At 38.1% G+C, this 22,589-nt stretch overlaps 2 protein-coding genes across 5 annotated transcripts; one reads left to right on the top strand and one right to left on the bottom strand.

Moving 5' to 3' along the window:
* The first annotated feature begins 221 nt into the window (after positions 1 to 221).
* Positions 222 to 2,683, top strand: LOC149147128 (protein trichome birefringence-like 24). The gene is made up of 3 exons (XM_089439436.1): positions 222 to 823; positions 1,166 to 1,443; positions 1,554 to 2,683. Exons 1-3 carry the CDS (start codon positions 436 to 438, stop codon positions 2,328 to 2,330), a joined length of 1,443 nt encoding a protein of 480 aa, XP_089295562.1. The 5' UTR covers positions 222 to 435; the 3' UTR covers positions 2,331 to 2,683.
* Positions 2,684 to 5,046: 2,363 nt separating this feature from the next.
* Positions 5,047 to 10,278, bottom strand: LOC149147127 (uncharacterized). 4 transcript variants are annotated; one of them, XM_089439345.1, is made up of 7 exons: positions 10,122 to 10,278; positions 9,728 to 9,910; positions 6,674 to 8,239; positions 6,476 to 6,554; positions 5,827 to 6,368; positions 5,573 to 5,671; positions 5,047 to 5,471 (listed from the first exon to the last, which is right to left on the bottom strand). In XM_089439345.1, the coding sequence occupies exons 3-7, from the start codon at positions 8,219 to 8,221 to the stop codon at positions 5,262 to 5,264; spliced, it is 2,478 nt and encodes an 825-aa protein (XP_089295471.1). In that variant the 5' UTR covers positions 8,222 to 8,239; positions 9,728 to 9,910; positions 10,122 to 10,278; the 3' UTR covers positions 5,047 to 5,261. The 4 variants fall into 4 exon arrangements, with proteins under 4 accessions (XP_089295471.1, XP_089295475.1, XP_089295473.1 ...); XM_089439349.1 differs by having other exon boundaries at positions 5,047 to 5,468; XM_089439347.1 differs by having other exon boundaries at positions 9,728 to 9,784.
* Positions 10,279 to 22,589: the final 12,311 nt, after the last annotated feature.

Genomic DNA, 22,589 nt, shown 5'->3' with positions numbered 1-22,589 from the left:
TCTTTTTAAGTCTAAGAGTTGAGTTTTGTATTGATAGTTCCCCTGTCACAATGGTGGGGGTCAGAAAAATGCATTTGACCGTTCAGAAGTCACAATTGGGATTTAAAAACTGAAATTCAAATTTAATGTAGGTAGGTGACTACGTGACTATACACCGTAAGGATAAAGCGAATATAATATAAAAAGCGTGAGCTTATCTGATGCTGTGCACTAATGTTTAGATTTATAAACACTGCAACGATTATCTGTTGAGATAGCCAAGAAATATGTCTGGTAAGGTAGAGTTATGCGTTTCTCAATAGATTTAGGTAGGAGAACAATATTTTTACGACTGGATATGAGTCCTTAATGAGGGAAAATATTTGGTACAGTCAACTGTTAATTTGCTAAGCATACAAAGCTGCCATAGTACTCTGATAAAATTGCTTGGCAGGCATGGATGCTTTGGGCAGTAAGATTGATATATCAAAACTATTTTTGCATAGAAAGCTGTTCTTGATATGGATTCTGGTTGTTTTCTTTCCCTTTGCTTTAGTTATTGCTCTCTTCAGTGGACAATCTTCATTGATTGAAGGAATTGTGGGCACATCTGTGCCACAGCAATCATACAGTTCCTCAATAGTTGATGGCCTTGATGCCCCTGCACCAAAACCCTTAATGTCCTTGCATGTGCAACAGAAGGTTAATATCAGTTATGATTCCTTACTTCATAATGATGGAGTAAACACAAGTAGCATGGAGAAGAAGTCTGGAATCCAAGAGATTAAAGGGGATGAAAGCACGGTTTTGGAGACCGTTAAGCCCAAGCTAAAAAATGATACAGGTACATATCAATTTTCAAAAAACAGTTTATGCAGAGGCTATGTGCATAAATTCAAATCTTGAATATATAGGCAGTTCAAGGCTGTCTATATAGACCTGGATATGTGTGATTTTCATTCTCATGATGCAATTTGCCGAATTTCTTTATAAATGTATAGCTCAAGTAACAATTGACGTTTGTACATTTTTAAGTTTTACTCCACTCCAACACTTAGTTATAACCTAATCACGACTAATTGTTTTCCTTGTTTAAAGCAAAACAAAAGGTTGAGGTTAAAAATAAACTTAGTAAATCTTCTGCATTGATTCTAATTGCTGTAACATACGTCATTCTTGATGCCAGCAAAGAGTAATCTCTTCAAAGGAAAATGGATCCGTGACTCAAGAGGGCCTTTGTACACAAACAATACCTGTGCATATATTCAGGGTCATCAGAATTGCATGAAAAATGGCCGGCCTGACATGGAATACCTGTATTGGAGATGGAAACCAAATGGACACACCCTGACTCGCTTTAATGCTACATTATTCTTAGACTTGGTAAGAGGGAAAGTGTGGGCTTTTGTGGGCGATTCTGTAGCTCGTAATCAGATGCAATCTCTATTGTGTATGCTTTCGCAGGTATGTTTGAACATCAAACCAACCCATTACAAAAACAGAAAGGTTGTTGTCTTTTTAATTCATATGATTTTCTTGGCTATGATGAATGAAAATGTGTTCAATCTGTGCAGGTAGAACATCCCAAAACCACATATACAGATGAAGCTAATGTAAATGTGCACTGGTACTTTGCATCGTATAACTTTACATTGATGGTTATCTGGTCACCATATCTCGTAAAAGACACAGAAGCAGAGTTTAAGGGCATCCCTCAAGGAGTAATCAAGCTTCATTTGGATGTTTTAGACCCCGAGTGGGTGACTTTGCTACCAAATATGGATGCCATCATTCTATCCACTGGCCAGTGGTTTCTAAAATCAGGTGTCTACATTATGAAAGATGAAGTAGTGGGTTGTCACAATTGTCAAGAAATTAAAGCCGAGCAATTGGGCTTCTATTTTGCCTTCAGACATGCTATTCAAGCTGCACTCAATGGGATCCGCTTACTGCCAGGATTCAAAGGCATTGCCTTCCTCCAAACTTTCACAGTAGACCATTTTGAAAATGGCCATTGGGACTCGGGGGGCACATGCAATAGGACAGTGCCCTACAAAAAGAATGAAGTAAAGCTCAATGCTGTTGAGAAAGAGATGCACAAGATAGTTGTGGATGAGTTCAAGTATGGAACAGAGGAAGAGGCTCCCAATGGCTCAATTGCAAAGCTGGTTGATATAACATACTGCAGTCTACTTAGGCCAGACGGGCATCCAGGCAAATACAGGGACTCTAATTTTATATCAAAGAGCAGAAGTACTCAACCTGTTCCCAATGACTGCCTGCATTGGTGCTTGCCTGGCCCAATCGACACATGGAATGAAATTTTACTGCAGATGATCCAGGATATTTAATCATTCCCCTTCATAGACATTATCTACACTTCCTTTGCCTTTATTCTATCTTCTATCTGAAATGGTTTTTACCTTGGCATTATTGCATCATTTATTTTTTTCATAAATAGTAACAGGAACTAAACTCCTCCATTATGTTCATATAAGGACGCATCAAGGATTGTCCTGTCCCAGGACACGTGTTGTTAAATTTCCTATTTAGAAGGTTTAAAGAATTTATTGTTGCTGTAATAGGCTATCAAATTTATGCAGATAGACAGCTTTGTCTGGATATTTATGGTAAAAAATTGTCAGTGACTTTTTCACAACGCTCTGCCAGAAACTCAACTTTGCAGGCTCTTTTGGTATTGCCATGTCAAATAGTGTTGTGTGTTGAATTTTTTCAGTGACGATGAACTCAACTTTGCAGGCTCTTTTGGTATTACAATGTCAAATAGTGTTGTGCGTTGAATTTTTTCAGTGACGATGGCATGCGTTGATTGTGCACAATGGTATTTATTCTGCATTGTGTTATTTGAAAAAGTTTCCAAGGAATTAAATAAATATTAAGCATTTCAACGTTAAAGAGAAAAGATTGTGTTAAGGAACAATTTCAATGAAACCCCTTCATATAACCAGTTTTACTTATTGATAGTATTTGGTTGGCCGGTTAGTAGGTAAAGCAGGGTCATTATTAGTTTTTTTTAAAGAGAATTTCTTTATATTCATGGGTGAATATAAATGTTGCCTCCCAAGTAAGGACTATTTAAAGACCCCGATACATTCAGTAAAACAAAACATATAGTTTCGTAAAAACTGAGACCTCATACATCGGACGTCTCAACACTCCACAGCTATACGTGCGGAAACTGTAAAGACATAAGACCGCAGAGCATGCAGTAATAATTGCAAGAGAAAAAGAGTCTGAACAGAACAGAAGGGATGGGGAGGGATTAAAGGAAAAAATCCACGGAATTCTGAATAACCACATCCACAACTTCTACGATGTTAAAAGTCCCAGATTGGAAAGAGAGAGCTTCTTTAAATAGCTCGTCAGCCTTGGAGTTTAGCTCTCTCAGAATATGTTGGAAAGCAAACCTTTCAAAGGAGGACATGGCCTCTTTTATATCCACCAGGAGAGGCTGCAAAGATGAATTTTCCACTGATACTTTTTCTGTTAACCCTATCAATAAGGTCATTATTAGTTACCAACAAAGTTCAATAACAAAACTCATTAGAGGCATGTTTGCACGTTGTAAGCAGCACACATGCATATAAGCAAGCTGCTTGTTGTTGAGCTAAGTGCAAGTCATAAGCAAATTTGGCAGAATAAATCCCCTAACAAAATTCAAATATCATTATAGCCACATTCACTCCTTTTGACAGCACAACTACATAACAAATCCTGGACAAATTTAGCAGAATAATTCACCTAATCACAACAGCTTAGCAAAGAATTATTTTTTAATAAACACTTGGATTTTTTAGAAGAAGCATAGTTTAGTTGTACACTTGGACATTACTGTTGCACTACAAAAGCACTTGCAATTAGTAAAATTAAATACCTAAGTTGATAATTCAACCATATTCAACCTCGATATGTCTGAGAAACGAAGGACTGGCTTCTCACATATGTACATCGATATTATGGGATCATACAACTAAAAGTTTGTGCACACCATTTACATGCATTATTACAACCCATAATTTCTCATGTCATAAATCTGAGTCATGAATGGTCTATGTCAAACGGAAAAGCAAATGATGCTGACTTTGAGGAGATGCCTATAGCAGAAAAGCAAATGATGCTGGGTAATTTTTTTCGACGTTCATCTTCTTCCACACTCCCTATCATTATACACATAAGCAGACTCGGATGTCCTCAAGGTCAATTCAAGGTGATCCAAGTACCATTACAGGTGCATATTAATTCCTCCACTATAACCATCAAAATACGCCTGTCTATAACTAATTTTATTATATTGGAGTGCATATATGGTATGCTTTCCACTATAAGGAACTAAATAATTGCAAAAGTTACCAGCTACATGTTTTCCTGGAACTTTATTGGCATGTAATCACCAAATCTTACAAAATGGCCTCGTTTAGGAAGGCTTTGCATTGCATGCATCCAAACATATATAATAGTAATTGCTGCTGATATATTTGCATATTCCTTAACTTAATAATCTTAACAAATTGTTATAAAGTAAATCCCCCCAACAATAAATGAAGGTTAGCTCGATGAAGGCTAACTTCCCAACAAAACATGTCTTGCACAATTATCTTTGGAGCTGAACCAGGGAAAACTGTGAAACGATGAAAGATGTTGTGTGTCACTATTAAATAAAATACCGGAAGAATCTCTATGCTCGCAAGAGAGGTCACAGCCCTTGTGGCAATTCCGCAGATGAACAAGAAACGAGACAATTTCATGTTTTATGGTACCAATTCCGTATTATAATTTATAACATTCAAAAATAAGCCTACATAATATATCCAATGCCCCATAAAAAATTATGGGTTATACAGATTCAAATTCAGAGGGATTACGTACACCTCTAGATTTTACCAGTCAAATTGTTGTATGAAGGCAGGTTCCTTGTTCTACAAACAAGGGGCTCATACATCAATTTGATGTCTGGCTTGGTAATGACCTTAAAATTAAAATTAAATTAGATTATGATGATGATGATTATTACTCTCTATACTTCAATAGATATATGTAACACAATAGTATTTTAAACATTTACTCCATTTATTTTGAAAACATACTCCCGTAGTGTACAACCAGAAGACATTCCTCTGGAGAATCCACTGAAAATTAATCAGTCACTGAACGTGTTGATAGTACAGAGACAAATAAATGTTTCTACAACAATATGCTTCTGTTGCTGCCAAAGAATGCCTGGCACTACAGAAACAGCGGATCTAATAAAGCACGTTCACAAGCTAAGGGTTTCCTTCCGCAAATCCATCGGACAATCCATCTGTGTCTTCATCCTTATTATTATGTTTCTCAAAAAAAGTCTCCTTTTTTTCATCCTTTTCGAATATCTTAACATGGCATAGCTCCTTGCCAGCTTCATCTGCAAAGATTATTTTCTTTTGCTGTTTTTGAGGATCACTTGAAAGGCTAGTTCTTTTGTCACTTGGACGCTTCTGCCAGATGACATAAAACAAATCACTTATTATAACTTTAATTTCATTGTTATACAAAATTACTGATGCCATATTTAAAAATTTAAGAATATCTAGCATACCATGATTTTGCAAAAACGATTACAGTCCCGAGACATCATGTTAATCCATCTTTTTGTTCTCTCCTCAGCTTCCAAAGCATTAGCAGTAGCTTGGTTTATCTGTAATGGTAGAAAACGAAGTCAAATGACACAAGATATTTATATATATAAAGACTCAAGTACATTCGATACAAAAAGGACCTGGATGTAACTAATACAGTTTACAATAATGCAGCAAAGGATTAAAATAAAAGCAAAAGAAAATAAAGGAATACCTCCTCCACCGTGAACTTAGATAATGGGGTAGATTCAAAGGTCACTTTCTGTTCAACAATAGTTCGCATTGTCTTCAGGTCTTTCAAAAGGCTTTGTGCTAAAGCCTCTATATCACGCATCTGCCGCTGTGAAAATTCGCTAGCTTTGTCAGATCGTACTTGTACAGAAAAACATATGTCGCATTTACATGCTGTTGGGCAAGAAATCCCAGGGGACTTGAGAATGCCTTTGATGGATGGAGAGAAGGAAATTTCTCTTTGGACCCCAACATCATTACTATCCATCGTCTTTCGAAGCAGAGGAGAAGATGGAATGTCAAGACGATCAGCTAATGAGGGGCTATATTGAAAACGTGGTCTAGGAGAATACCGAGGGCTTTTTGGCAGTGAAAAGGGGGAATTTCGTTGCAAGTTGGAACTTCTATTATTACATGGGGATCCCGTTGCCTTGCCATCTGGGCTTTGCAAAGACTTTAAATAAGTATCGAGTGATTCAACTCTTGCATCCATTGCATCCAATTCACTCTGCTGAGGTGAACTTTCTGCCAGAGATTTAGAGTTGCAAGTATTAATTGGCATTGAAATTTCCAACACTTTCGGATAATCTCTCATTACAAGATTCAAATAAAACTTCATAAATATCACTCACCTGGAGGGCGAGACTTCGTAAATGCACTTCTAAAATCCACGGCTTGCATAAGTCTTTTTCGTGAAATTGGAGACATCGACTGAATATCACAGAATAAGGGTAAGTTGTCTCTCTTGTTAACACGTTAAGCCTTCTCGAGCCAACCGAATAAAAAATATTAAGACAAATAAGTTTTAAGAGATATTTTGGCATTCATACCTTTCTTGCTGATGGCAGCTTTGCTGGTTGCTGCTGAAAAGCTTCACCGCAGTTATCTTGCTCTATGTCCAGCCTTTCAGGCACCGGAGGTTTGACAGGTGAAGTAGATGCAGGGTTTTCATCTATAACATTAGATGCAGTCGCACTTACTGAGTGAACGCTCTGGGGCATACGCTTAATATTATCAATAGCACTACCCTCTGGCTTATCAAGAATAGATAAACTGTCCACCTGTATATCTTGAATCACTTCACAACCTGAAGGAAATAGTTTTACCTTAGCTCCTGGTGATGAAGATCTATGCTTTTGTACACAATAACTTTCATCAGACAAAAGCGACAACTCACAATTCTTGGGTCCAGAATTACAATCAACTGCCTCAGTATTAATAGGCAACAGATAACCTGTGCGATTTAGAGTATCTGTGGATGGTTCAACATCGACTAGAATTGGCACCTTCTGTAGATTCTGTTTAGTAGACTCGTTTTCTATTTGATACCTCGTGTTTGGAGAAGAATCTAACTCCATCATTTCGACAGCATTTTGTTGGCAATCAGCCACCACCGTGGAAATGTTAGCCAATCCCAATTCGCATTCACTATTAGAACTCACCGCATTTTCTGAAGATATGATATCTTGATTAGAGTTCTGTAACTTTGTTAGGTCAGTAAAATCTTGCTGTTTTTGTCTTTCAACTGAAAAGATTTCATTTCTGGACTGTACACTTCTTTGACTGTTCTGAGAACTAACCATTTTATGTACCTTTTGTTTGTGATTCCCTAAAGTCTGACCTTGCTTGGGATCTGGAAGCCCCTCTTCTTTGGGATATTGAATTTGCTCTCCTGTTGTCATATTTCCTTCTTCAAACTCACATTTCCTCTTCTTGGCAGATCTTGAACTACGGAAGTTATCTCTTTGATCGGAGTTAATGTCAATGTGGCAATTTGAGTCAACAGTAGTAAAGTCATCACTTTTACTCTGGGAGTTTGCAGAACTAGATTTCCTCTTTGATTTTAACATCCGCTGAATCTGTCTTAAAGTCATTCCCTCTATGTCCATATCATCTTCTCCAATTAGAGTTGTATGTTGGACATTTTTCATAGAACTACCATCGACAACACTGTTCCCAGGATTAAAACGTTCATTCTCCTGTCCTAACTTGTCTCTACTGGCATCAGACAAATCCTGTGAGTTGACATCTTCAATAGCATGGGCAACTAGCTCTATACTATCAGAACTTTGGGACTTGCTATGGGATAAATTACTGCTTAATGCTGTCAAGCTTCTGGTCTTCCTTTGTGACCATCCGTTTCTAAATTTCCTAGTGTGTGACGATACTAAACTTTCATCTATGCCCAACAGATCTTCCATCGTCCTTTCTTTGAGAGGGGTAACATTTTTTGCACAAATTGGAACTTTCACAACCTTTCCACTTCTCAGTGTTTTTATGCGATATGTATCCAAATCACTTGAATACTCGTCATGAGGAACAGGTGATGTCAGTTGCTCAGCGGACTCGGCAGATTGTTCAGAATCTTTAGAACCCATCGTCTAATATGCAAGGGCCTGAGAAGTAAATTAAACTGGTATCAAAGCTTCTGCATTGCACAGCCTATAAAGAAACTCAAATTTTATTTTGATCAAATAAGATACTGCAAACCAATATTAAATAAGTAATTAAAAGAAAGAAAAAAGCACAGCATTCAACCAATAATAAAGAGACAACACATCCAAACATGCTCTGATCCAAAAGTCAGGTGCTTGGGTTGGGTCACCAAGCAAAAACACAGTTTTAATTGGGCACCACAGTAACTTGTCTATCTTGAAGTGGGTATCATTGAGTATAGAGAAAACCTTGACCAACCCCACCCTAAACTTCCCTGCATCCTGAGCACTCACTTCAAGATTCCAACCAAATATAACAAGACAAAAAATGAAACCTAACCGAAGTTGAATTGCTGGCAAAGTCAACAAAATGTTGAACCACTCAAAAGAGTTCCACTTTCATTGTAATCCGTCTATATGCGATGTTTTCAAAGGAAAAAGGGTAAATGCAGTGAAAAGAGCAAATGTTCAATGAAGAAGTCAATAGATTGTTAAGCAGCACACAAAGGTTACATTTTCACTGAGATCTGCCCATTGCCCCACGAATTTGGAATTAGTTTACCATGCAAAAAGACCAGGTGCAAGTCTTAGTGAATTTTGGCATAATAGAAACACCTCTGGCCTGGCCCTAATCTGATGACAGTCTGGTCTCTGCAGTGGAACCCCTTTGAACATATGTTTGAAAACAATTTCATTAAGGAATTTAGACTTCTGTGATCCATAACATTGTTAGATAATCTTCGGCAAAATCACATAACCAATCTTTTGTCGACGCGTTTCGAACCAACCAGTGTGGTTCATCGTCAGGACAAGTTTCCTTATCATGAAAGGAGCGTCACTGATTAAGGAGAAAACTTGGGCGGCCCCACCGCAAACTTTCCTATATCATGAACACTGGTTTTAAGATTCAAACAACATTGCAAAACAAAAAATAAAGCTAAACAAGCTCTAAGTTCAGTGGTGAAATTGACAGTGTTAAGCTATCCACCAGGGCTGCACTCTCATTCTGATCTCCCGAACCCTATAGAACGAATTTCAGAGATAAAAGACGTAGTGCAATGAACAGACAAATGGTTCAATGAAGAAGTTTAATGAGAGTTCAACAGTCCACTGGTTTCCATTTTTACTGAGATCTACCCATTGCCCTACCAATTTGGTATTAGTTACAGATGCTAAAAAGCCAGCTACAGGTCAGAGGAGATTTTAGCGGAAGAGATACCATTCCAACCTGGCCTAAAGCCAAGGAAGTCTGTTATTTGCAGTAGAGGCCCTTGAAACATATTTCTTAAATCATTTGAATACTAAAAAGAGCATGCAAACCCCAAAATCGATATCTCAACCATGCACAAGGATTGGGTTGTTAGGCACACAAAAACGCAGTGATCATGAAATAGCATGCAGTGCTGCAGCAAAAAACAAACTTCCTTCATGCAAAGGAATAGAAAATACCTGGACTGCAACGCAATGTACTGATACTCAAGCAAAACATAACCAGCAGCATGAACCCTACCCATTAAGAGAAAAAACCAGGTAGCAGGGAATGAGCATAATGATGAAATCATGGAACCCTTGACGGCATTCAAAGCTTAATCCCGAAACCACAAAATCCCTGACCGTGAAAACCCTTCCTGACTGTTAGCAACAAACCGTTGTTCAAACAACAAATATTTAATCGCGAAACCCTACATAAACCTAACCATAGTTTTCCCCTAATCCGACCTAAATCTGAGATAAAGCCGCTATTAAACAAAGAAGATGCATTCGAAATACATTTCCAGCACAAAATGATAAGAAGTTTGGCTCAGAAATTGTCTACAAAACCAAGTGTGCAGAAAAAACGCACCTGGTAGAATAGGAAATTGCAGGAAGCAGAAAAGAGGGCGGTTTTTGACGAAATGCAGAAAAAATCGCAGTATGACAATGGCTGTCGAGCAGCCACACGATAATAAAATGGATAGATTGAACGAAATTGAACAAATGCTTGGAGGCTTATACGCGCGAAAAGATATGGCGGGAAGAGGTGCGTTGATTCTCGTAACTTATATAATTTATTAAATATTTATGAAATAACAATTCGCTCTATTTTCTTAAATAAGGGGAATCCAAGGTTTTGAACAAAGTCAATGGAGAGCATTTTGCTGACATGGCAACAAACAAATTATTCCAGAGTTACATTATGTCTACGTGGAATCGGTTCTAGTTACGTTATCTGGTCACATGGACCTTTCTGAAAACTGTTTATTCCCTAACTATATTATGTCCGCGTGGAATTGGCTCCTGGTTAGGTCTATCTGGTCACATGCACCTTTCTGAAAACAGTTTATCTCACAGTTTTATGCTCCAAAGTCAATGGACATAATTTTGCTGATATGGCAACAAACATTTTATCCACAGCTTTATGTCCACGTGGAATTGGCTCTTATTTAGGTCTAGCTGGTCACAGCCACCTTTCTAAAAACAGTTATATGTCCACGTGGAATTGGCTCTGCGTTAGTTGTATCTGGTCGTACATACCTTTCTACAATTTGACTCCCATTCACTGAAATTTAGTGGTTTATATTGGAAGCAATATTTTCTGCGAGTACTCTCATGTTCTCAACGTGTTTGGCGGTTTTTTTATAATTTTTTTAATAATATAATACATCATAAAAATATTATTTAATCAATATAATACATCATATTAAAAAACAAAATAATGCATATTTCAAATTAGATGTTTCTGTCATTCATGATATAAATTAAAATCTTCTCAAAAAATCATATAACAAATTTTTTTATCATGAGCGGCTTTGTTTACGAATTCAGGTTTCTATTAATTTAATTTATTTTATTAATTTAAAATTTTCATTTTAATTTTATTTATTAAAATATTTTTATTAATTTTAAATTTTATTTTTAATATTGCTAAAAAATTTAGAAGAAAGTGACAAAGTAGCTCCAATAACCTTATATGAGGTTAAATGAGGTTATGTTCAAGTTACTGTTATTTTCTTTTTATATTTGTTTGTATAGATTTGTTCATAAACATAAGAGGTTATGTTCAGGTTATTGTTAATTTTTTTTAATTATATTTGTTTGTATGGATTTGTTTATAATATAAGAATTGAGTGTTTTTGGTGGGGAGATTGTTTTCTCTAAATTGATATCAACATAATCTAGTTTAATATAAAATATAAAATATAAAAAGATAATCATTATTGTTTTATATTAGCTAATACAAGTTGACTCATCAATGTTATTCAAAAAACTACTCACCTAGAATCACAGGTTGATGGTGCATAAGGGGGCAGAGTTTCACTCCTCAAAGATGCCTGTGGTGGTGCATAAGGGTGCAAACTTTCACCCCTGCAAAATGCCTCTAGGTCTTGGACCATTAACTTGTTTTCTTAAATCTGAAAAACAAAAATAGTTTTAAGACGATATTCCAAACTCATTATATCCTACAAATATGAACTCTTATAGAACACAAACAATTTTAAAGCATACTTCAACTCCCATAACTTGTTTTCGTCTATAAAAAAAAAGACAAACTCTTAATTAAAACAAAAACAATTTTAAGACATACTCCAAATCCATTATATCTAACAACAAAAAATATAAACTCTTAATCAAACAAAAACAATTTTAAAACATACTTCAACTTTAACCGTTCAAACAAACTATTAAAAATAAAAACCATTTATAAAAAAAAATTACCGTAAAAAAGATCTTCACATCTTCACGTCACGTTCTAATTAAAATCCCGTTACAGAAGTCCACCCTCACTGGAACAGAGATTTTGCCGTGTCATGTTCTAATCAAAATCCCGTTACAGAAAGTCCGTCCTCGGCATAGCATAGCTTTTCATGTTGTATTCTAATAAGATTCAAAAATATATACACACGATTACACGAAAATGAAAATAAAGTTACGTTTCTTCCACTTTAAGGAGTTAAAATTTTATAATTAATTTTAATTATCAATAAATAATTATAAAATAGAAAATTAAAATTATATGTAAAATGGCTTTTTTTCGTAAAGTAAAAAAATAATGAGTAAGCTGTCGAATGTATCCGTTGGAGTAAATTTTAAATAACATATTTTAAGTGAGGGACAAGTGGAATATTTTAAATGTGGTGGGTTTATAAGATAAAAACAAGATGGATAAGTACTCTTTAAATTACAAGTTGGGTAATTTTCTTTTCGTACGTTTGGCTTGTTTTTAAAATTCAAGAAAAAAGACCGTTATAAATTTATTTGTGGACAATTTGGACAAATTTGATGTCTTTTTCCTTAAATTTAGTTGGAAGTTATACTATTATTGAGTTAAATTTATTTGTGGACAATTTGGACAAATTTGATGTCTTTTTCCTTAAATTTAGTTGGAAGTTATACTATTATTGAGTTGATATGAGTGTTACATATTTATATAAAAAAATACTAGTTTATAATGGTTAGTTTTTAATTAAATAATTAATTTTTAATGGTGAGTTTCTAATGGTTAATTTTGGGCTCTGATGCATCCATGATATTTATTCTTTAGGATCAATGGATTTTTTCACCTTTGTTGATGAACCACATTAGTTGGTTTGAAACATGGACCAAATAATAATGATGTGATTAATCAGAAAGACATTCTTATTTACAAGGTGGAAATCATTAAAATCTCTAAAAAATAATATATTAAAACAAAATTTTACAAGTTTAGGGGAAAAAATCATCAAAACAAATAAATTTATCCAATTTTTAAACATTTAATTTAAATATCAATCAATTTCAACCCTATTAATTAATATATTTAATAGGTGCAATCTAATTCTTCTATGTTTTTCCCTAAATCACGTGTTCATCTCTACCAGCTAGCCCACCTCACCATCAACCCTCGTGCATGGGATAGATGGTATGGTTTCACATCATGAGTGTTATGAGGATCATTGGAGTAGGGAAGGCTAGTCCTTTCAACCTTCCTTTGTTGATTACCATGATTTAGCTTGTAATGAGAATTCAATGTAATTGTTTCATGCATCAACCAACATTAAGGGTGGTAGATCTTACCAGCCCTCAACATGAGATAAGGATAATTAGAGTACTCCTTCTTCCCCATCTCAGTTTACTATGGTATACAATTATGTGTTGGTTTACATGCTTTGAGTTCTATCGTTTCTTAGTCTATTGGGCTCGCTTTCTATTTTATCATCCATGTTTCTCATTTTTTCCACCCAGCTCTCTCGGTCACTCGCCTTTATTCCTTGTTATTTGGTCACCGCCCTTCGCTTGACACCTTCCCATCCTTATTTCTATATGTCATGGCCTACTCTTTTTTAATTAATCTTTTGCCTCCCTTTAGTTACCCAATGTCGACCCCCTTCCATCTTGCTTGTGCCCCCACTGTTTAATCTTAGATATTGTTTGGCACTCCCTCATTCATCTCTTTCTAGACCCTTCATTCTCCTAGGATATCTCTAACCTTCGGTCCTTTGCTGGTCACCTACTCGCTCTTTGTTGAACCAGATCACTCCACCCTCCCCTACTCTTGTTGTGTCCATAATCACGCCTTATAGAAGCCTTGCACATTCCCCCCCAAGTTCCAGCAGGAGGGATCTTCACCTTCATATGCCCACACAATCTAGTGTGAAGGCCTCATCTAGTAAGTACTAGGAACATACACTTCACTCGCCTCGAGAGAAAATGGATGTTATTGAACATGAAGCAAGGGTGGAACATGGAATTCTATCTGACATAGAAGCAGAAGAAGAAGTGGGGATTGGGTTCTTGATACAGATAATATGTTGAAAATTGTAGCTTGGGAGGTACTCTGACAAGTCTAGGGTACTTGACTTGTGTGGATTTGACCCACAAAAATGGACCTTTATGGGCAAAGTACCCAAGCTGGTGGGCTTTGAACCTAATGTTGTGGGTTTGAGACCCAAAGATATTCATTGTTTATTCTAATTATTATTGTGGAGGCACTTTAATGGATCAAAGGGCTCCTAATTCAATCAATTAGAGAGATATAGATATGAGATATTGTTGCAGAAGCTACAACACCCTCCAAAATTTTGGCCCTGCATCCAATTTCAAAGCCTCCTTTGAGCATTTTACTTGATGTTTTCACGCACTCGGGCTCACCCTGTGGGTTCGTGTTGAGTCTTTGCACCCACCTTGCTTGATTGTTCAACGGACAACTTTTGTATGTTGGTAACAATGTCTCGCTTGCGACCATGTTTTGGTCATGCACAAGGTCTTCGCTCCGTCTGTACATGTTGTGTTTGCTATGTAAACATTTGTCGCACTCACACACGAAGTTGTATGCACTGTCGTGCAAGCGTCGTCGCGGTCATCCAATGATCGATCACAAGCATCACACTTGTCGCTCGCACCATCGGTCGGTCATGTTGAGCATGTGTGTCTTGATGTTTTGAGGCATCTTGTCGTCAAGTCATGTGAGTGTGTGTTTGCAAGGTCGTGTATGCACCATTTCACTTACTTACACACTTGGTCATTTTTGTTGAAATTCTGACGACCAGATCATCCTCTCACAGTCGGACCATCACCCCATCGTCAACTCGATCAACAGTCACCAGAATAGTGCAGAAGCACCCAGCAAGCCATTTCAAACTGCGCTGCCCACAAGCTCATCAATCAACCCTCTTGCTGGTCAACCGGATAGTTTGACCGAGCAGTCAGCCCGAGACTGACTCCCCTAAAAAATTGTGCAAAGACTGCAGACCATGCTCGCTTCACTGACTGAGAAAATTGCCCAGATAGGTCGAACAGACACCTAGTGCCCGTCCCTGTCTCCCTCCAAAAATTGCGTAGTTTTCCCAACCAATCACTAGTCAGCCGCCTGGATGCTCACCCAAAAAACTACACAGATTTCATGAGCAAGCCCTCTACAGCCCAGTAGTCACCTCAGCTCAAAAACTACGCATAGGTGGTCAACAGGTCAGCCTCCCAGCAACTGCATAGTTTTTCCCACCAGCAGCTCCCACAGCCGACTTCCAGCTCCCTCTAGGAACTGTGCATTTTTTGCTGCCAAGCTCCTGTAGCCCGTTGCCAGCTCCCTCCAAGAACTGCGCAGTTTTTGCTACCCGCTCACTTTAGAAATTGCACAGATCATGCCTGCCCAGTCCTCCTGTAGCCCGCACTACTTCTCCTAAAAATTGCGTAGATTTGTCCTCTAGTCGAGCCAAATCCCGCGAACAGTCACTGCCGATCCAGAATGCTTGTCTCCGTCTCCCAGTGACTTCTATGCAGTTTTCATCAGTAGTGCCCAGAGCCCACATCCCAGCTCGAAACTTGCCTCGCGCAGTTTCGTAACCTTATCCTCTCTCTCAGTCACCTACATCCGAAAATGATCATGCATCATGGTAGACTAAGAGGTTTATGGATTTGATGTCGTCTCGTCATGAGTGACTGCAGATACAGGTACATGAATAGACATGATGCGACAACAGATGGGATGAACAAGGAGAGTACATACAAAAGGACATGTTTGCGAACAAACGAACAAACGATACATGCAAGGAGATGTGTTCGCGAACAAACGACCATGCGAAGATGTGTTCATGGACGGACGAACACGTATTTTCGCAAACAGGCGAATAAACAATGCATGCAAGGAGATGTGTTCGCGAATGGACGACCATGCGAAGTTGTGTTCGCGAACGGATGAACACACGAAGATGTGTTCGTGGACGGATGAATGGACGTACATGCATTTTCACAAACTGATGAAAATGTCAAGCATGCCAAAGTACAAGCAAGGAGCAACGTGCGAATGCAACATCAAGCGAACCCAACGACCATCAAAGACTCTGCACACCTTGTCATGCAGAGGTGAAGCTATGACACACCAAGAGGACATCCATCACTCAGCAGCACTGCTGCTTGACATGCACACTAGCAGCAGCACGAACGTACCAACACTGTCATGTCGAGTCATGTCGGCCACATCACTATTGTGGGCCATACTTTGTCAATCAATGTAATGTAACGTGGAAGTCCAAGAGACCCACTTGTAATCTGAAGAGTCATGTAAAGTTGAAAAGTCATGAAAGTCAAATAGTCATGAGGGAAGTCAAATAGTCACAAGGGTCAGCTTTACCCTTGGCTATAAATAGCCCTCATTTTTACATGCAAAGGAATTTTCACCTTGGCTCCTCCCACATAGCCTTGAGAGTTTGTAATCTTTTCTTTGAGGAGTGAGTAGTGGCTCCAATGCCCCACCTACGGGGTTAGTGATGTATGGTGTATCAATGTGTCTTTGAACTTTCGCTTAATTCAAAAGCCTGTTAACAGGCCAGCACGTTTTCACGCATGTGTTGTAACTGTTTGTAAAATTCATCTTGAACACATGTAATACATGTTATTGTAACCTGTGTTAAACACTTGAACTCATTCAGTTGTTCTAATACATATATTAATGAAAATGTGTTGTATAAGTTGTTAACGATGTCTTGCCCATGTTGGTTACCTCCCCAGACATCAGACAGAACCTTTCACGTAAACTTGCTATAACGACCATCGCACTCGCATGGATTGACCCGCTGAGTGTTGTACGTGCTATCTTCCCTTGTGTGTTGTGACTTCCGCATCCGTGTGGATTTCTCCTCTGGAAGTTGCGCACGTCCTGTTGTGTTGTGTGTTTCTGACAGAGTTGGGGCTTCCTCCCATCTGACTTGAGACTCACTCCCACCCTCTCTCCTTGCGGTGAAAGAACCTTGACACAAGTAACAGTAGCACTCACCAAGCATGTGAACCTCGTCGTTCAAAGACAAAGAAGACCACTCTCACATGCTGACAAGCAAGAGCTAAGACATATCTTTAAGATAATGGCAATCGGGCCATCGTACCGAATGGGACTCCTACACCAAATGGTGTGAGGTCTAGTTGGGACTTCATACTAGGGAGATCCCCTGATGTTGGTGGGTCCAACATCGTCAACAGATACCTAAGGAGAGGTTAGTCAATTGATAGCAATTCATCTTGTGATCACAATTGCCCAAAAAGGAAGCCTCAAAACCTAAAGGACAAGTTGAAATTGAAGGAGAGTAAGTTTTTATGCTCTGATTTGGGTTAAGAAGAGGTCGAGTTTGCTTAGAAGCTAGGGTGGAATTTATGTGTGTCATTTGTGCCCTAAAAGGACTTTGTTTAGGGTGAGATAAGGTGTAAAAGGCCACCGAAAATTTTGTCTGAAGTGTGAGTTCTATTCTTAGTCAAGGAAGAGGTTTGAGCCTTGGAAAGAGACCCATCGAGCCTCAAAACAACCTACTATGGAAGGTCGAAAGGCCTCAGAAGTTTCGTTAAAGTCCTATGGTAGGTTGAGCCTTAGGAGAGGCCAAAATTGACCTTAGATATTAAACAGAGGCAACAATGTACCTCAAGCAAAGAGAAAGGTCTTAAGACAACGTTGAGGGCTAAAGTGATGGAGTAGTTGTGTTGTTGAGTTAGAGGTTTGAAGTATGTTCAAAAAAGGGAGTTTGGGCAACAAAGAGAAAAAGTTAAATATATAGTGATCTTGAAGGATTAAGCCACTGTGAGAAGTTGAGCATGTTTGAGGTTGATATATGCAAGAGATTCGAACGACAAAATAACTTGTGAGCAATTGGTTGCATAGATACATTAAAGGATCAATTTATCTTTCTTAAGGAGGCAAAGGATTGTCAGGTGGCAAGAACAAGTGGAGAGAAAGGGTTGGAAGCTAGCTACAATAAGTAATTCAAGTTGTGTTCTTATTCTTTTGGGAAAGTTGAGGGTCAAAAGGAGTTGACCTCAAGCCCTAGGTGTATACTAGTGTATATTGTTGTCTTGTATCAAGGCTTTCTGAGGGCCATGTTCCCTGGTACGAGAGCCTGTGTTTGTTTTATTAAAGGAATAATAAAACAATTTTTGGGCCATTTACAAATTTATGTACTTTCACTGATTCACTATTATTACATTTCGGTTGTGCAAAGTGCTTGTAGTTGTGCATTTCAATGTGTTTATGATAATGACTAGACATAGACTAGATCTAGGATACTGGGGAAAAATTAACACGGGATCAAAGCTACTTTAAAGGGACAGTTGAATTTGAGTGTGCATAGAAATAAGCCTAAGAGAGGCCTGATTGATTGTTGTTGGAGGATTAACAACATGGCAAAGTTGGCTGCTAGTATGAGGTATGAGGACAAGTTGGAAGAGTTGTCCAACTATAGTACTTGGAAAGAAAGGACCAGGCTAGTCTTGTTGGTGAACAAGATATGCGAGTTTGTTGGCAAAGAGATTCAAAAACCAATAAACCTAAAGGAGTTGGAAGTACATGAAGAGTTGGATTTGAAGGCTAAGATGATCCTAGATGGTGTAAAGGATCACTTGATACCTCATTTAACCGAAAAGAACATTACACGTAATATGTAGAAGGATCTTTAGGACTTGTTTCAGAATAAGAACGAGAACTGGTTATTGGTTCAAGTGAAGGTGGCCATTCATGAGAAATATCCCTCCTTTGAGTTCCATGCAACCCAAATTCGACCCATTATTTATCGTAGGGGGATCAAATGAATACAACTTTACACATAGAAGCATATGCGCTCAACCTAAAATGGCATGCGAGCCTATGGCACAACGTAGCAGAATTCTTCCCATTGAATATCCAAAGGTCAAAAGGGAATTTCGAGATGCCATTACAAAGATATAACACTCTTGAGTGGCAAGGGTGTGGCTACGTTTCTGACGAGGGTGTCTCAAGTTCGTGATGAGCTTGTTGCCATTGGTGATAACGTTCCAAATTCAAAACTAGTGAGGACTACCTTGAAGGCTTCACCAAGGAATGGGAGCCATTTATCATAGGAATTGTCGCTTGAGATAAGTTTCCAGATTGGAACAAGTTATGGGATGACCTCATCCAAGAGGAACTACAGGATGAGGATCTTCATAAGATTTTTTATGGAGAGAATGTTTCACTTGCAGGTAAGATGAAGGATAAAGCGAAGAAGGACTCGAGCAAGGTGAAGTGTTTCACATGTGGCGAGCATGGTCATTATGCGAGCAAGTGTCTGGATCAAAATAAGGGATATAATGAGAAGAAGAAGGAGACTACAATGATTGTTACATCTTTAGCTAAGCAAGATAACTTCTCAAGAAGGTTCAAGGAGGACTTTGCCCTAGTATCTCATGTCTCTGAGGGCACCATTGTTGAGGGTGCATGGTTCATTAATAGCGAAGAGTTGAAGCATATGACATGATCGCAAGAAGAATTTTAGACTGTAACTGAATGGGACTCTAAATTGCATGTGAAGGTTGGTGATAAGACCCAAAATATTGTCAGAGGGTCGGGGATGGTCTCATTCGTGATGGAGCCAAGTGGGCTATTACGAGGCTAGGATGTACCGTGGGTACCATAACTCAAGTGTAGTATGTTTTTTGTCTCAGTGATCGAGTTGAACGGGTTTGGGGTGATTTTCTGAGATGGAAAGGCGATACTTATGCTTATAGGATCTAACTCCACTGGAGAAATCATTAGATTTAGGGAAAGTGGTCTATATAGGCTAAAGGAAATCCTATAAATCAAGGGAAGAAGCAGGTTCCCAAGACTCGGAGGGAGTCGAGTTGAAGTTTGAGTTTGCAGGTTCAAAGGGAGAATTTGCAACCCAATAAGAGCACATAGTCAGTGGAGAGTATGGAGACTTCTATAGTTGGAAAGGAACTCCGGAATGGCCTAAAGGCATATCAAGAGAAGAATAAGTGAGAGGCTTCTGATGGAAGGGAAACTTCTAAGAAATGTGTAGTATGATTCTTCATGGTATGTTGCAATGATGGATGTCAGAGATTGGGATTGTGTTCTTAACAAGTTACTTCCAAGAAATGGAAGTACCTCCCTTGCTAATAGGGGGTGTTGAAAAGTGTAGTTTGGGAGGTGCTCCCACAAGTCTAGGGTACTTGACTTGTGTGGATTTGACCCATGGAAATGAACTTTTGTGGGCAAATTTCCCAAGCTGGTGGACTTTGGACCCAATGTTGTGGGCTTACGACCCAAAGAAATTCATTGTTTATTCTAATTATTATTATGGAGGTACTTTAATGGATCAAAGGGTTCCTAAGTCAATCAATTAAAGAAATATAAATATGAGGGACCTAAGGAGAGGTCAATCACATAATAGTAATTCATCTTGTGATCACATTTTCCCAAGAAGGAAGCCACATAACCTAAAGGACAAGCCGCAAATAACGGAGAGCAAGTTTTTATGGTTTGATTTGGGTTAAGAAGAGGTCAAGTCTGCTCAAAAGCTAGGGCCACTGAAAATTCTCTCTGAAGTGAAAGTTATGTTATGAGTCAGGGAAGATGTTCGAGCCCTGGAAAGAGGCCCAACAAGCCTCAAAACAACCTACAATGGAAGGTTGAAAGGCTTTAGAAGTTTCGTTGAATTCTTGTGGTAGGTTGAGCCCTAAGAGAGGCCAAAATTGACCTCAGATATTGAATAGATGTAGCAACGTACCTCAAGCAAAGAGCAAGGTCCTGAGACAACATGGAGCATTGAAGTGTTCAAGTAGTTGGGTTGTTGAGTTGGAGGTTTCAAGTCAGTTCATAAGAGGGAGTTCGGACAACAAAGAGAAAATACTAGATATGTAGTGATTGTAAAGGATTAAGCCATTGTGAGAAGTTGAGCATGTTTGAGGCTAATATATGCAAGGGATTTGAAGGACAAAATACGTTGTGAGCATATGAATGGAAAAATACATTAAGGGAGCGATTGCTTTGTGTGAAGGAGGAACATTAGGGGAATTTTGAGGTTTAAAATGGTCCTCCTAAGGAAATTATAAAAATATAGTGGAAATGATAAAATAAGATTAGATTACAACATCAAATTTTAGAGGGGAAAAAGAAAAGACTATTTTTTCAACTCGTATTTTCAACTTATCTCCTTATGGGTTTACTCAAATTTCGAGCGACAACACCCATTTAATGCAAAATTTGATTCCTCATCCAAGGAGTACCCATGTTTCATATTTTCGATGGACCCTACTACACGAAAAATGAAAAAAACATGAAAAATGTGATTGCAATCATGTTTTTTCATGTATTTCTCGTTTTTCATGTAGCAGGGTCCATCGAAAGTATGCAACATGGGTACTCCTTGGATGGGGAATTAAATTTGCGTCCAATGAGTACTCCCGCTTGAAATTTGAGTAAACCCTTAGGTAGATAAGTTTAAAATATGAGTTGAAAAAATAGTTTAATTATTTTATTATTTTTTAATCTTTTTACTTTTTTACTCCAAAAATGGTGAATCATCCCCATGGTTGACATCACCATATTGAATCTTATTGGTTCTTATGAAGTTGATTTTTGTTGTACATTTTTCTTAGGAGGCCCATTTTAGACCTCAAAATTCCCCTAATGAAAGATTGTTAGGCATTAAGGACAAGTGGACAGAAAAAGCTAGAAGCTAGCTACAACAAGTAAGCCAAGTTTTGTTCTTGTTCTTTTGGGCAGATTAAGGGTAAAAGGGAGATGACCTTAAGCCCTAGATGTATGCTAGTGTATATTGTTGTCGTGTACCATGTCTTTGTAAGGGCCATGATCCGTAGCAGGGGAGCCCTATGTTTGTTTTATTAGAGGAACAGTAAAATAAGTTTTGGTCCATCTACAAATTTGCGTACTTTCAAAGATTCATTGTTGCTACATGTAATGCCTCCTTCCACATTTACTCACTGATTCACAAGCTTGCTAGGGTAAACATGAGACGAGAGTTACTATGCGGTACCCGATTTCCAATATGCACTTATGGAAAATGGGTCCACGTGTCCAGAACTGACTGCAAACACCCAGTGACACATGATCACAATGTTATCATCCCGACTTGACCCAACATTATTTCTTTTCGGTTTCATTTCCTTAAATTTAACAAGAAATTTCCATTTTTGGCAGTTTTCTCGGGTTTTAAACTTATGAGGTTGTTTTGAGGGCCTAAACGACGTTTTTCACGGAAAACAATGAGACTGCAAAAGTGAAAAACCAATTTATGGGTGTGTTTTCAGCCTCCTCGTGGAGATCTTCGAAACAAGGTATTGTGAAAGCCAAACGGATATCATATGCCAAAATTATGACCCCGCGAAGTTGGAGGTCTAAATTACTCATTTATACAAATAGTTTGTGTACACAATACCTGTAGGTTATAAATACATATTTGTTCATTAATTCAATAAGTTCACCAAAGAATCATAATTGACACAATGACAAAGCTAAACATTCAATCTCAACTCAGAACTTGACCTAGACTAACCAAAACATACTAGGAATTTCGTCAAACACATGGCATACATGTAAGCTACAAGTCATGAATGCATATAT

Source organism: Pinus tabuliformis, chromosome 9, assembly GCF_031772625.1.
Source record: "Pinus tabuliformis cultivar Carrire ecotype Pingquan chromosome 9, CPIR1, whole genome shotgun sequence".
Taxonomy (NCBI): domain Eukaryota; kingdom Viridiplantae; phylum Streptophyta; class Pinopsida; order Pinales; family Pinaceae; genus Pinus; species Pinus tabuliformis.
This window is presented reverse-complemented; position numbering and strand designations above follow the sequence as displayed.